This window comes from Neophocaena asiaeorientalis, unplaced genomic scaffold (genome assembly GCF_003031525.2).
Source record: "Neophocaena asiaeorientalis asiaeorientalis breed wild unplaced genomic scaffold, Neophocaena_asiaeorientalis_V1.1 scaffold78, whole genome shotgun sequence".
Classification (NCBI taxonomy): Eukaryota; Metazoa; Chordata; class Mammalia; order Artiodactyla; family Phocoenidae; genus Neophocaena; species Neophocaena asiaeorientalis.
In genome coordinates, this window is record NW_020175018.1 from 10,313,239 (window position 1) to 10,326,852 (window position 13,614).

Genomic DNA, 13,614 nt, shown 5'->3' on the forward strand with positions numbered 1-13,614 from the left:
AGAGAGAGAGAGAGAGAGAGAGAGAGAGAGAGAAATACCCAAGATAGAAAAGGAAGACTCCTTATTACCTGATCTGGGAAATGACATCTCATTATTTCTGTATTCTCTTCCCTAGAAGTGAGTCACTAAGTCCACCCCACACTCAAGGGGAGAATTAAGCTCCATCTTTTAAAGAAAGGAGAATCAAAGAATTTGTACACAGTTCTTTAAAACCACCACAGGGACTAAAGGAATTATTGAGGGGAAAAAAAGAAAAAAAAAAGTAGCTGGGTAAGTTATTAAGACATCAATGGACGTTTTATTCTCACTGTATTCCCCAATCCCCAAGAAAACAGTCCTTGCCTCAAGGGAGGTTTGTGTTTGTTTTCCGAAAATGTGAACTCCTTGAGGAGATTATCTGAGGGAAGGGTGGAAACATAGTGCCTTTGAGGGCAGAAAGGTAGAAACTAGAAGAAAAAAGGGGGTAATTTAACTGGGAAGAGGAAAGAGAGCTTTGGGACTCACAAAAAGAGGGGCCTTGCAATTCCACCTCCTAGCAGTGTTCTAGATAAAGGACAAGTGACAAGTCTTTACAGGGAACGGGTATGTATTGTACCTGGGAAAGCTGAAACCTCTGCACCAGAATCCCCATACCTGGCAAAGATTCTTGTGCCTCAAGTCAGCCGTAACTACTAGAGCCGCCAAACACCAAGGACCCACACCCTCTTAGACAACATGCTTACCAGGCACAGCCACAGTGGACATAAAATAACCTTCCACCCTTCTCCTGGTTCCTCACAAGCCTCTCAGATTCTTGTACAACCCTGAGGAGGGGTGGATGCCCATTCTTAATCCCTAAGATTGAATTTTTCATCAGTTTGATAGGACTGGGGGGAGAGGGGGTGTCCCAAGGTTGGATTTAACTTCATTTAAAATAAATAATATATATAGTAACGCATGGTTACCTGATATTGTGAAATAAGATTCATACTGACTATATGGCCAATTAATTCACTACCTTATGGATATCTTTTACAATTCACTAATCTTGGTGGTTTCAAAAAAGTTCCAAACAAGTTGCTCCATCAAAATATTAAGATTTTTCCATCACCAATATATTACTCCCAAATTTTTCCAGGCTTTACTCTCCTAATATATAGAATATTAAGCAATTAATTATATATCCATGTGTATCCGCCTGGGTTTGCTACCCTCTCTGAAAAAATCCTGGCCTTGGACTTCCCAGGTAGTCCAGTGGTTAAGACTCCAGCCTTCCACTGCAGGCGGCACGGGTTCAATCCCTGGTCGGGGAAGTTCCGCATGCTGCGCAATGCGACCAAAAAGAAAAAAAAATCCTGGCCTTGTGGGAAAGCCATCCATTTAGGTTGGGGATTCACAATTTCCATAAAAACGAAAAATCAATTCTACCACATAATTCACAAGTCAGTTACCTGCTCTCTCAATAGATCCAACCATAACCAGCACTGCAGATTACCTATACTTCAGGATCTTGACCTAAAATATGTCCTAATTGTGTGCTATTCAACCTTTATAAAAAACCTAAATGAAAAAATACATTTTTCGTAGATTATGAAAGAACACAGTATATAATCCATTCTTCTGGATTTGCTGCTTTCAAAACTACTTTTAGATTATACAGTTCTTTCTTTCAGATAGACTCTCAGAATATAAAACAGATAGTTAGAAGCAGAAGATGCTAGAATAGATAGGTCTCCTTGGAGAATGGCCGATTCTAGGCCTAAGTAGAAAACATACAAGATGTGTCTGGAGTACCTTGTCCAACGAGGAAGCTACTCTACTGGAGTCGTGTCAAAAAGACCCAAGAGCCAATTTAGAAGAGACTTCCACTGGTCAATATGAACATCAACATGAAAAATAACCAAGCTGGATGGAAATTCATTGCATACGTTTAAATCCACGAGTTGATAATATTATTATTAATAAAATAAAGAAAGAAAGCCAGTCACCTTTGGAGCATGCTAGGAAACCAATTCATATTGAAATCTGCTATAAAAAAAAGAAAGGGGTAGGGGGACAAGCATTTATTCTGCTTTTCCTTCTACAAACTGTACCTAAGGAAAATTTAACAGTCAATGAAAAACAGATCAGTTGCCAAGGAGCTGGGCGTGCAAGGAGGATGTGACTGCAATAGGACAGCAAAAGCAAGTTTTGGGGGTAATGGAAATGTTCCTTACTCTTCTTGTAGTGGTGGTTATAGGAATCTATACATGTGTTCAAATGTCATGGAACCATCAATTTGCATGTTAATTTCAAAAAAAAAAAAAAAATTAAGTCAACAAGGGAACTTCTCTTTATAAAAGCACTCCAGCTAGTAATGAAGAAGGAATGAAAGATTTAGAATGTCACCATTTGTAACCTCAAATGAAATTATAGACACATTACTATGAGTTCCTAACAGCAAAAAAAAAAAACAAAACTGGTGGCGCAGTGGTTGAGAGTCTGCCTGCCGATGCAGGGGATGCGGGTTCGTGCCCCGGTCTGGGAAGGTCCCGCATGCGCTGGGCCCATGAGCCATGGCCACTGAGCCTGCGCGTCCGGAGCCTGTGCTCCGCAGTGGGGGAGGTCACAACAGTAAGAGGCCCGTGTACCGCAAAAAAACAAAGAGGCCTTGATGGAACTACACACCACTCCTATTACGTATTCTTTCAAAAACAAACAAAAACCAATAAAACCTGAATCTCATCAAGTCTCTAAAACTAGTTCTAACTCCAAATTTATAAGACACACAGGGAATAGAGAAACATGGTAAATGATACCATGGGGAGAGAGTCAGCAATATTCAGACTGTAGAAAAACTGGTCAGTGGTTGCCAGTTGGTCAGTGGGGACAGAAGGGAATTTGGGGGAGTGATGAAAATGTTTTATATTATGATTGCAGCGGCGGTTACACAACTGTGTGCATTTGTCAAAATTCAGAAAACTGTACACTAAAATAGGTAAGTTTCATTATTATAAATGTTATCAATATAAATCATACCTCAACCTTTTAGAAAATTAAAAATTCAGATTGTGGGAAACTTAATAACAAGCATGCTTTCTTTAACAAATTAACAGCATGGGGGAAAAGAGAGTGGGGAAACTATAGATTTTTTTTTTAAACTTAAGATCTAATCAACAAATTGCCAGTTCTGAACCTTATGTGGATCCTGATTTGAACAATTTTTTAATAAATAATTAGTCAACTGTGGATATCTCAACACTGATGACAAATTTAATGATATTAAGGAAATACTGCTAATTTTCAAGTTATTAATGGAATTGCGGTTATGTGCTTTAAAAGAGTCCCTATCTTTCAACAATACATACTAAAATGATACAGATGAATGATATGTATAAAATACACTTCAGGTGAAGTATGTGGGTATATAGGTGAAATGGGAATTGAGCTGATAATTGTTCAAGCTGGGTGATGAACAATTCAGGTTCACTGTAGTATTCTATCTGTATTTGAAATTCTCCATATTAAAAATATACATACATACAGAAAAGTAGATCTAGAGCCTTAAAGGCGAGCTAGTCTGCTTAACCCTTTTCTGACTACTACTGGCATCCCAACCCCCGGGGAAGCCCTTGAATTACTGCCAAGGAACCTCTGGGCTCTTTTTGAGCACTGCTGAAAACCACTGCTTGAGCTAGTCTAGGTTTAATTCTTGAATAAAACATTACCACGAAAATACCGAATACTTTGACCATCCTCTCTTGGGCTCCCCCCACCAGAGTCTGCTTCCACAGAATTAAATTCTGGCATTTTGCCCTAGGTTTTCACCGATACATGCTACATGAAACAGCTTTACCAAAACCACTGCCTTTGTGTAAGGATACTGCTGAGGCAAACACTACCACAAAGAAACTCTGCAATATTCCTGTTTTTCAATGTAGATTAGAAGACATTCCCCTAGTTTTCCACATAAGTACCTCCAGAGTCTGTTTCTCACCAAAGAGTGTACTCGCTGTATAGAGATCTGTCTCCCAGAGATAAGCACTCCTTGTTTGATGACTACCTACAGAAAGACTGCAATGGACAGATAATACTGCAAAGAGAGAACATCCAAAAGACAAAGCTGTCTGGTTTACTTCTACACCAGGTACTGTAACATTCTATTGCCATCTGCACATTTCACTCAACATGGTCTCTCTGGGTTATCTCATTCTTTTCCATGACTTGGATCACTAAGTGTTTGCCGTTGACTTCTAAATCCGTACCTCAAGCCCTAATCTCTCTCCTCAGCTCCAGACCCATGTTTTCATCTGCCTGGTTAAAGATGGTACACTGAAGCACTTTACACTCCATATAGCTAAAATAAACTCATACTCTTACCCTTCTGAACTTGCTCCTGGATCTGCTGCCTCAATTAAATGTGTTCCCATCCAACCTACTATTCAAGCTAAAAGCTCCCCAAGATACTGTGAAGAAAAGGAAAAGGCCGGCCATAGACTAAGGGAAAAAAATCTGTAAAACACATACCTGATAAAGAAGTTTCAGAATATATAAAGAATTCTTATAACTATTATATAAGAAGACAAAAAAGTGACCAAAAAATGGGCAAAAGATTTGAATAGGAAACCACAAAAGAAATGATAGGAATGCCAAACAAAAACATAATGATATCACTGCACACCCTCAGAATGGCAAAGGGGGTACATATATGTCAAAATTTATCAAATTGTACATTTTAAATATGTTCAGCGTATTGTATACCAATTACATACCTCAATATAACTTAAAAAGAATGCCAAGCATTGGCAACGACATGGAGCAAATGGAATCCCATACACTGTGCTGGTGGGAATGCAAAATAGTACAGCCACCTTGGAAGACAGTTTGGCAATTTCTTAAAAACCTAAACGTGCACTTACCATAAGACCCAGCAAGTCCACTTCTAGGCATTTACTCAAGAGCAGTGAAAACATATGTTTGCATAAAGACTTATTAACTCACATGTTCGTAACAGTTGTATTCATACTAGCCAAAAACAAGCAACAAGCCATCAACTGGTGAATGAGAAACAAACTGTGGTAAATTCATACAATGAAATGCTCCTCAGCAATAAGAAGAAATTAACTACAGTTACAAACAATAACATGAATGAATCTGAAAAGCATTATGCCAAGTGGAAGAAGCTAGACACAAAAGACTACATGCTGAATGATTCACTTATATGAAGTTCTAGAAAAGACAAAACTATAGTGACAGGAAAAAAAGACCAGTGGTTGCCAGAACCATGACTGCAAGGAAACATGAGCAAATGCGTGTGTGTGTAGGGGGGGAGGCGGCAGGACAGCCGTGTTCTATATCCTAACTGCAGTGGGTGGTTACACAACTGTATACATTTGTCAAAACTCCTCAAATTGTATACTTAAAATTGGTGACTTTTATCACATGTAAATAATACCTCAGTAAAGCTGATTTTTAAAAACACTGGAAGGAAAGGCAAAATAAAAATACTCAAACTAAGGATAGTCACAGCTATCATTTATTGAGTTCTTAATGTATGTCAGGTAACATTATCATGTATTTTACATTCATTATCTCAATGAATCCTCTCAATAAGCCATTCAGGGACTTCCCTGGTGTCGCAGTGGTTAAGAATCTGCCTGCCAAGGCAGGGGACACGGGTTTGATCCCTGGGCCGGGAAGAGCCTACATGCCGCAGAGCAAGTAAGCAGGTGCTCCACAACTACTGAGCCTGCGCTCTAGAGCCCACAAGCCACAACTACTGAAGCCCGCATGCCACAACTACTGAAGCCCGTGCGCCTAGAGCCCATGCTCTGCAACAAAGAGAAGTTACCGCGATGAGAAGCCCGTGCACCGCAACGAAGAGTAGCCCCCGCTCACCGCAACTAGAGAAAGCCCGCGTGCAGCAACGAAGACCCAATGCAGCCAAAAATAAATAAAATAAAATTTATTTTTAAAAATAAGCCAATTCATTGAATCATCCAACAAAGAGCTACTGAGTACCTATTATATGTGAGGCAATGTTCTAGTGCTGGGAACAGAATAGCAAGGAAAACAAAAATCTCTGTACTCACGCAGTTTATATGCTACTAGAGGAGAGTAATAATTCTACAAGGTGGGTACTATCATTACGTGCATCTGGCAAGTACTTTGTCCAAGAACCCAAAGCTAGTATTAGGAAGAGCTAGGATTCAAACTCTAATTCAGGATTTCACAACCTCAGCATCACTGACAATTTGAGCAGGACAATTCTTTGGTTCGGAGGTTGTCCTGTACGCTGTAGGTGTTCAGCAGCACTCCTGGACTCTACCCAATAGATACCCTGAGTTGTAACAACCAAAAATGTCTCCAGACATTGCCAAATGCCCCCTGGGAGGGAAAATCATCCCTCGTTGAGAACTACTGCGTAATTTCTAAACTGACACAACAGCCCAAGCATTTAAAAACATCTTTCTTCCCACACCTGACACTGGTCCTGAATTCACCTCACCTAAGACTTCATCATTTGTCAGTCTACATCCCGGCTCTACTCTCTATCATTTCAACAGTCACACGACTGCCGAAATTCACCTTCTAAACCTTCAGACCCTAGGTGAAATGTCTGTAGAAACTGCCCTCACTACCAGTACGAAGAATTACTATAAACTCTTTGTGTACATACAAAGTCAATTACAACACCTTATTTTTGTGTCTGTCTTCCCCACTAATGTACGAGCTTTTCCCCAGCAGGGGCCGTATCTCATTCATGTCTATAACCCTAGTACCCAGAACTAGAAAGCATTTGAAGGTTGTTTTTAATTCAACTGTAATTCAAACAAATTACATACATACACACACACACACACACCACAAATCATACAATAAAGCTTTAATCAACATGAATCCTATTATGACATGAATCCTAAACAAATGGGTCTTGCTCCTAATAGGATCTGAAAGGATTCTCTAACTAATAACCCAAACTTTATTAACAAACATATTGAAGCCTTCAGAATTTTCCAAAACCACATAGAGATCAAGTTTCCTAATCTTAAAATTCCTCTCAGTCTAGTACAGTTTGTCAGGAGCATTAAACAGCATCACATTATTTTGGACCACCAAAGCCCCATCCCACACTACCTCCCTCTTACCACCAATGCACTTGTTAGTTCAGATGCTTCTAGTGAGCACCCCCTCAGTACTCGAGGCTCAAAGAAGAACCAAGGAAGGGAAACAAATGTTTAGTGGTGGGGGTGGAGGGAAGACACAAAGAACTGGTAACCGTCGGCCATGTGGTGCTTATTCAAATTATCTCAGTTTTTCTTAAACTGTCTTATAGTTTGGTCCACTAGGAATGTTCTCAAAAGATAACTCAGCCACTAAACTAATGTCTATCAAAAAGAATGACTTAATAGCAACGATCCTAAAATAAAAATCACATTTTTGGCAACTGTTTCCTAAAATGCAATAGGATACACAGTGTAACAGTCAACAACTCTACACAGCAGGCCAACTCAAAGGGATATTTAAGGCTACATTCAGCAATTAATTCACCTTGCAGTGTTCACCAGGAAGTTGTATCATTTGATGTTGAGAATTTTATGGCCACAGTATACAACTCATAAAAACAGCTATAAATAATTTCTGGCTACAACCATTACATCTTCTCTCTATAATCCACCTTTAGAGCTTACCTGGCCATTATTTTTTCTATTTTTAGAGCAATCCCAGACCTGCTTTCTGAAGAAAATCTTGGTCTCGTCCACAGGATCTCTTTAGAGATGTATGCTGGCTGTCCATTCAGGTCAAAATGCTGACTCAATCAGGATCTGACCTTAGACATGCGGAATGTGTGCCCTCATTGGTGCCTGATGCTTACCAAAACTTGATTACAGAAATAATATTCATGGAACAAATTATTCATTCAATAATTCTATCAAACGTTCTCTAAGTGCCAGACACCATTCTAGGTGCTGAGGATAAGCACAGTCCCTACAGCTTACTCATTCCTCCTTATCTCTGAACCAAGCCAAACCATCGGTGAGCAGTATACCTAAATCCAGTTGCTGTGGCTCTTCGGAGGATGTTCACTGGTATTACCTAAACCTGGATTGAGAAGCATTATAAGAAGCAATCTTAAAAAACAACAACAACAAAAAACTTCCTACTATATTTGTCATTGGGTTTATTTTCCCCCACAAAACCACAGTGTCCCCATTATGAAAACCAGTGAGAGAAATTTTTCTCTGAAAGTCAAAAAAAGTGTGCCTCTCTTAAACATGTGTTGGATTTTACAGACACCATGAACCTGCAAGTTGAGCTTTATTTTCTTCTTAGCTTTTGTTCTAGGAAACTCAGAGCCAAATATGGAACCTACCTTTGGTAACTGTCTAGTCTATATAATAACTTTGCCACTGATTTAATTTCATTAGTATTCTCTCATGTTTTTTGCCTTAATATCTTTATTTTTAATCCTTCATACTGTACATATTTTGAAAAGAAGTGGGAAATAAAAGGTATTTAATAGGTGCTTTTTTTTTGCGGTACACGGGCCTCTCACCGTTGTGGCCTCTCCCGTTGCAGAGCACAGGCTCCGGACGCGCAGGCTCAGCAGCCATGGCTCACGGGCCCAGCCGCTCCGCAGCATGTGGGATCTTCCCGGACCGGGGCACTAACCCGTGTCCCCTGCATCGGCAGGCGGACTCTCAACCACCACGCCACCAGGGAAGCCCTAATAGGTGCTTTTTAACCTAAAATTTACTGTATACTTTCTACGTGCCAGGCACTATACTAAGCATTTTACAACCCTATAATGGTTGAACTATTATTAGTTCCGTTATACAGATGAAGAAGCTGGGGCTCAGAGAGGTTTATTAACTTGCATATGATCTCACAACGCGTATCTGACAGAGCTAAGATTCAAATTCAGCTCAAACCATTACACCTAGGTGTATCTACAGGCTATCATAGGAACAAACAAAGCAGAGAAGAGGAAGGTGAAGGAGAGGGTAGAAAGTTTGCATGGAAGATGTGATGTTTGAGGGAAGTCTTAAAGGTGGGGAGCTTGCCAAGGAACGGGGAGAAAGTATTCCAGAGAGAAAGAGAAATCATGTGCAAAAACCCAAACATAAGTTCTGGGAATGGCAAACAGGACATAGAGTTACATTCAGCAATTAGTTCATTGTGAAGCGTTCACCAGTAAGTTAAGTCAATTAATTACTGGACGTTTAGCAGATCCATTATTGAGAATTTGGCCGTTATTGAGTACCTGGCCACAGTACTCAACTGTGGCTGGAAAGAAAGATAGAAGTGAAATAAAGGCAGTCTTTTTTTTTTTTTTTAATTGAAGTATAGTTGATTTACAATTTTGTGTTAATTTCTGCTATACAGCAAAGTGACTCAGTTAAACATACATATACATTTTTTTATATTCTTTTCCATTATGATTTATCATAATAGAGGGCAGTGTCTTTTTATGATTACACTAAAAAGTCTAAATTATGTTCAATAAACAAGCGGAACCACATAAGGATCTTAAGCTTGAGAATTAGAAGATCAACTTGCACAGTATGTGAATGAATTACAGATTCAAGGTAGGGAACCCAGTCAGGAGGCTATTCCAAGAGTCTGGCAGTGGGGTAATGAAAGTTAAACAAGGGCTATCAAGAAGAAAATATAATGCAAGCCATATATGTAATTTTTACTTTCCCAATAGTTATGTTAGAAAAAGTCAAAATAAAAAAACCTGAAAATAATTTGAGTAATACTTTTATTTAATCCAATATATCTAAAATATTATTTCATGAAATAATTGACATAAAAATTAGTAATGAGAAATTTTCCATGTACTTTTTGTACTAATCTGAAATTTGGTGTGTTTTTTAATACTTAGATATATGCCTCACTTTGGACGTTAAATTTTCATTGGAAAAATTTGATCTGTATTTAGATTTCATAATTTACAGATGAAAAAGCAAATTCACATACCCAAGTTGTTCCAGACATAAACATTTTCCAGTAATTAAATATCGGTTTTAAAATTTAAATTAATTACAATTAACAATATTTATTAAAAATCCAGTTCCTCAGTCATGAGAGCCACATTTTGAGTGTTCCACAGCCATATATGGCTACCACATTGGCCCACACAGGCCTAAAGAGTGACAAAGGAACTTTGGCTGTTTGCACCTTCCACCATCAGCATTTCACATCTACCTACTGTTAAGGTTCACTGTGTATTAACATCAATAACTTAGCAAGAATTAACTATTACAGTGGTCCTATTGGTCACATCCTCACTACTGTAACTTACTTTCTCCAGGCCAATGCCTACATCCATGAAAAAGGAATCTTCGAATGACTACACAGAATTGCTATGTAGTACCTGACACATGGAATGTGCTCAGAAATGCTTGTGGAATGGATGCATGCTCTTCATTACTCAAGGAACAATGCACTTGCTGCAGACTACCTAAGCCCTTTGTTTCTATCTTCCTATAGTTCAACTGCTTATTAGACTCTACGTACAATGAAAACAGTAAAAGCAATAAGAAAACCTGTTTTCGGGACTTCCCTGGTGGCGCAGTGGTTAAGAATCGCCTGCCAATGCAGGGGACACGGGTTGGAGCCTTGTTCCAGGAAGATCCCACATGCAGCAGAGCAACAAAGCCCGTGTGCCACAACTACTGAGCCACTGTGCCACAACTACTGAAACCCGTGCGCCTAGAGCCTGTGCTCCGCAACAAGAGAAGCCACCGCAATGAGAAGCCCGTGCACCGCAACGAAGAGTAGCCCCCGCTCGCCACAACGAGAGAAAGTCTGCACACAGCAACGAAGACCCAATGCAGCCAAAAACTAATTAATTTTAAAAAAAAGAAAACCTATTTTCAATTGTATATTTATTAGAGGCATTATAGTATAATGGTTAAGAGCTTCAGCTCTGGGGTCAGACTGCTGGGATTCAAATCCTGGTTCTATCACTTATGAGATGTGTGATCTTAGATAAATGCTCAGCCTCTCTTTTGCCTCAGTTCTCTCTTGTGTTAAAACAGTGATAACTGTACACAGTTCCTTGGGGTGTTTCAAGGATTACAGAAGATAACACAAATAAGCACTTGCACATGGTACCTGGCACACAGCAGATGTTCAATAAACATTAGCTTTTTAAACAGAGCTGGTGAAGAAGTTGAAATTACGGCTAACATAAAAAACTAGGCCTTCTCAATTATCCACATCTCTTTCCCACATAATCTTAAATACCAAAAAAAAAAAAAAAAGTACAGGCAGTACTTTGAAGTCCTGGAAGACAGAGCTTGCAGATAGTTATATTCATTAAGAAAGGAGCTAAGTAAAAAACTTCATCTACTGACAGTGTATAATTATGCAGTATAGTATAGGTGCAGCCAAGCAAACGGAAAAAAACACGAAGCAAAATTGGGAAGGCATTTTGCCTTACCTGCTTTTCCGTTTTCGAGGTGGTTTCTCCACTGTGCCAGTCAGTCTGTAGACCAAACAAATAAGATGGTAACTAAAAGTAACATATAAGATCACATCTGCGGGCCCTACTGTGCCAGTCAAGAACTCAACGCACCACCCTCGAGCACTACAGGCTGTCTAAGCCCATACCTGTCTGACCTTACAAATGCCTTACGTTCTGTTTCCCCTAAATACCAAGACCAAGCGATCCTGGGACTCACCGTTCCCCTAATGTCTGCTTAGCCAAAACCCTGCTCTGCCTCCTGGTCTCTCACTCCATCCTCACCTCCTATTCGTCACAGCCCAGCTCCCCAAAACCACCCACCGCCACCTACTCATTGTCTGCTTCACCACCCCCGCAAGCCCCTCCGGCTTATCCCTCACACGCCCCTCTCATCCGGTCTGGAGGATGCGACCGCCGCCTAGCCCGCTCCGCCGCCCCTTGGCGCCCCCCGAATTCCCCGCAGCCCGACCGCCCCTCCAGTCTCGGCGCCCCGAATGCTTCACGGCCCCAAGCTGCTGCCCTGGGCCCGCTCCCGCGCCCCATCCCCAACCCCGACCTCCATTCAGCCCCCGCCCCACCTTGGGGCCAGGCGACTCCGCGGCTGCTGGGGCTGCCGGGCTCCTCTGACCATCCGGCTCCTGCTCCGCCGCGGGAGCTGCTCCGGCGGCCGTAGGGCTCGCTCGGGAAGCTGAGGCGGCGGAGGCTGGAGTAGGCGGAGAGGCGGGCGAAGGGCCTCGCGCCTCTGCCAGGCTTGCCGCAGGGCCCGCCTCCTCCGCGCCTCTCCTCAGCTCCCATTGGCTAGAGCCGTAGTGTGGCCGAAAGCCTGGAGGCCGATTGGACGCTCGGGCCGTCACATCCCGCCACCTAGAGTTTGGTTGAGACTGCAGGTGGCGGCGGAGGTGCGTTAGAGGCTGCTAACACTGCCGGGGAGATCTAAGCGCCACCGTGCGGTCGAAAGTAAAAACTGCATCTCCGGCGCCAGACACCTGCGGCGGGCAGGTTCTTCTGGCTCTGAGTCCTGCATCCCACACACCTGCTGGCGCCCCTCAACACTGCACCACGCCAGGAGCAACAGCTAAGCGCTGCAATTTCCCAAACTCCTCTGGCAGGTGCGATAGTGAGGTAAGTCTCCAAAATGAGCTTCATTTTGAACCACCTCATATCCGGTCCCTGACTACATCATGCTGAAATGGTTAGAGCTCACAGATAACACTTCACAGAGGATCCGGCAAGAAAACTGTAAGAATCTATCAATATAAAGTGTGGTTTAGATGCTCAATCCTCTGCAGAAGAGATAGCAAGCTTGGGTGCAGGCTTCCAAGAAAGCAAGAGATTTTTAAAATAAATTACCAAGAAAGGAAAATCAACCCTGCAAACAGAATTGATGCCGTAACCAAAAGCAATGTGTTCGGTTCTTAAATGCCTAAACGGAACTGACCCCTGAATATGCTGCTAACTGTCCTGTGATACTGCAGATCCTTGTGACTTCTACTCCAGCTAATCAATTTTAAAATAAATTTCCTTGCATTTTTAGGGTTGTTGACAGACCTAAGCATGCAAGACTACCAGCACATAAGCATTATAAGTCAGTTACCTTTTCTCTTCTACTTTAACAAGGCCATCCTTGAAAATAAGACATAACTCAGTAACATATTAACAAAATTCTTCCTCTAAGGTAGAATCCCCTTCAGTCTTTCTGCAATCCTGTGTAGTTTTTGTTTGGTAGATCCTCGGCATATATTTGGAGCTGGGAAGAGGCATAAAACTTTCTCTTAAGCTATTTCTGTTTTATCAGAATACGCTTTTATGCATCAATAATGTGACAGCCTAGAATTATACACACCAAAAGTTTGGGGACAAATCTCTTACTGATCTTCACAAATGGTAAAAATGAGACTACTATAGTTTTTCATAAAGCCGAATTTATTTGGTGTAAAGGGCTGTCCTTTATTCTGAGATGGCTCTTTTTACATCTTTCTATAAAATGATGATGATGGTAAATTGTAATGGGACCTTTAAAATGGCATTGACAAGGAAAAACAAAGTTGAACATCTGTTGGCTCCCCAAATTAATATTTTACATAATCCCAAGATAACAGAACCATAAATCCCCTCAATACCAACAAACAATATCCACCCTTATAATCACCAAGCCAGAAAAGAGAGAGAACCTCAGAATC

The 13,614-nt window shown here is 41.1% G+C and overlaps 1 protein-coding gene across 1 annotated transcript in view; it reads right to left on the minus strand.

The window, feature by feature from the left end:
- Nucleotides 1-12,142, minus strand: part of SCAI (suppressor of cancer cell invasion) — a 134,191-nt gene extending 122,049 nt beyond the window's left edge. The window contains exons 1-2 of the mRNA XM_024762112.1: nucleotides 12,013-12,142; nucleotides 11,411-11,455 (exon numbers count right to left, since the gene is read on the minus strand). Of these exons, the coding sequence (XP_024617880.1) occupies nucleotides 11,411-11,455; nucleotides 12,013-12,065 (98 nt within the window). The 5' untranslated portion in view covers nucleotides 12,066-12,142. The remainder of the gene's footprint in view (nucleotides 1-11,410; nucleotides 11,456-12,012) is intronic.
- Nucleotides 12,143-13,614: the final 1,472 nt, after the last annotated feature.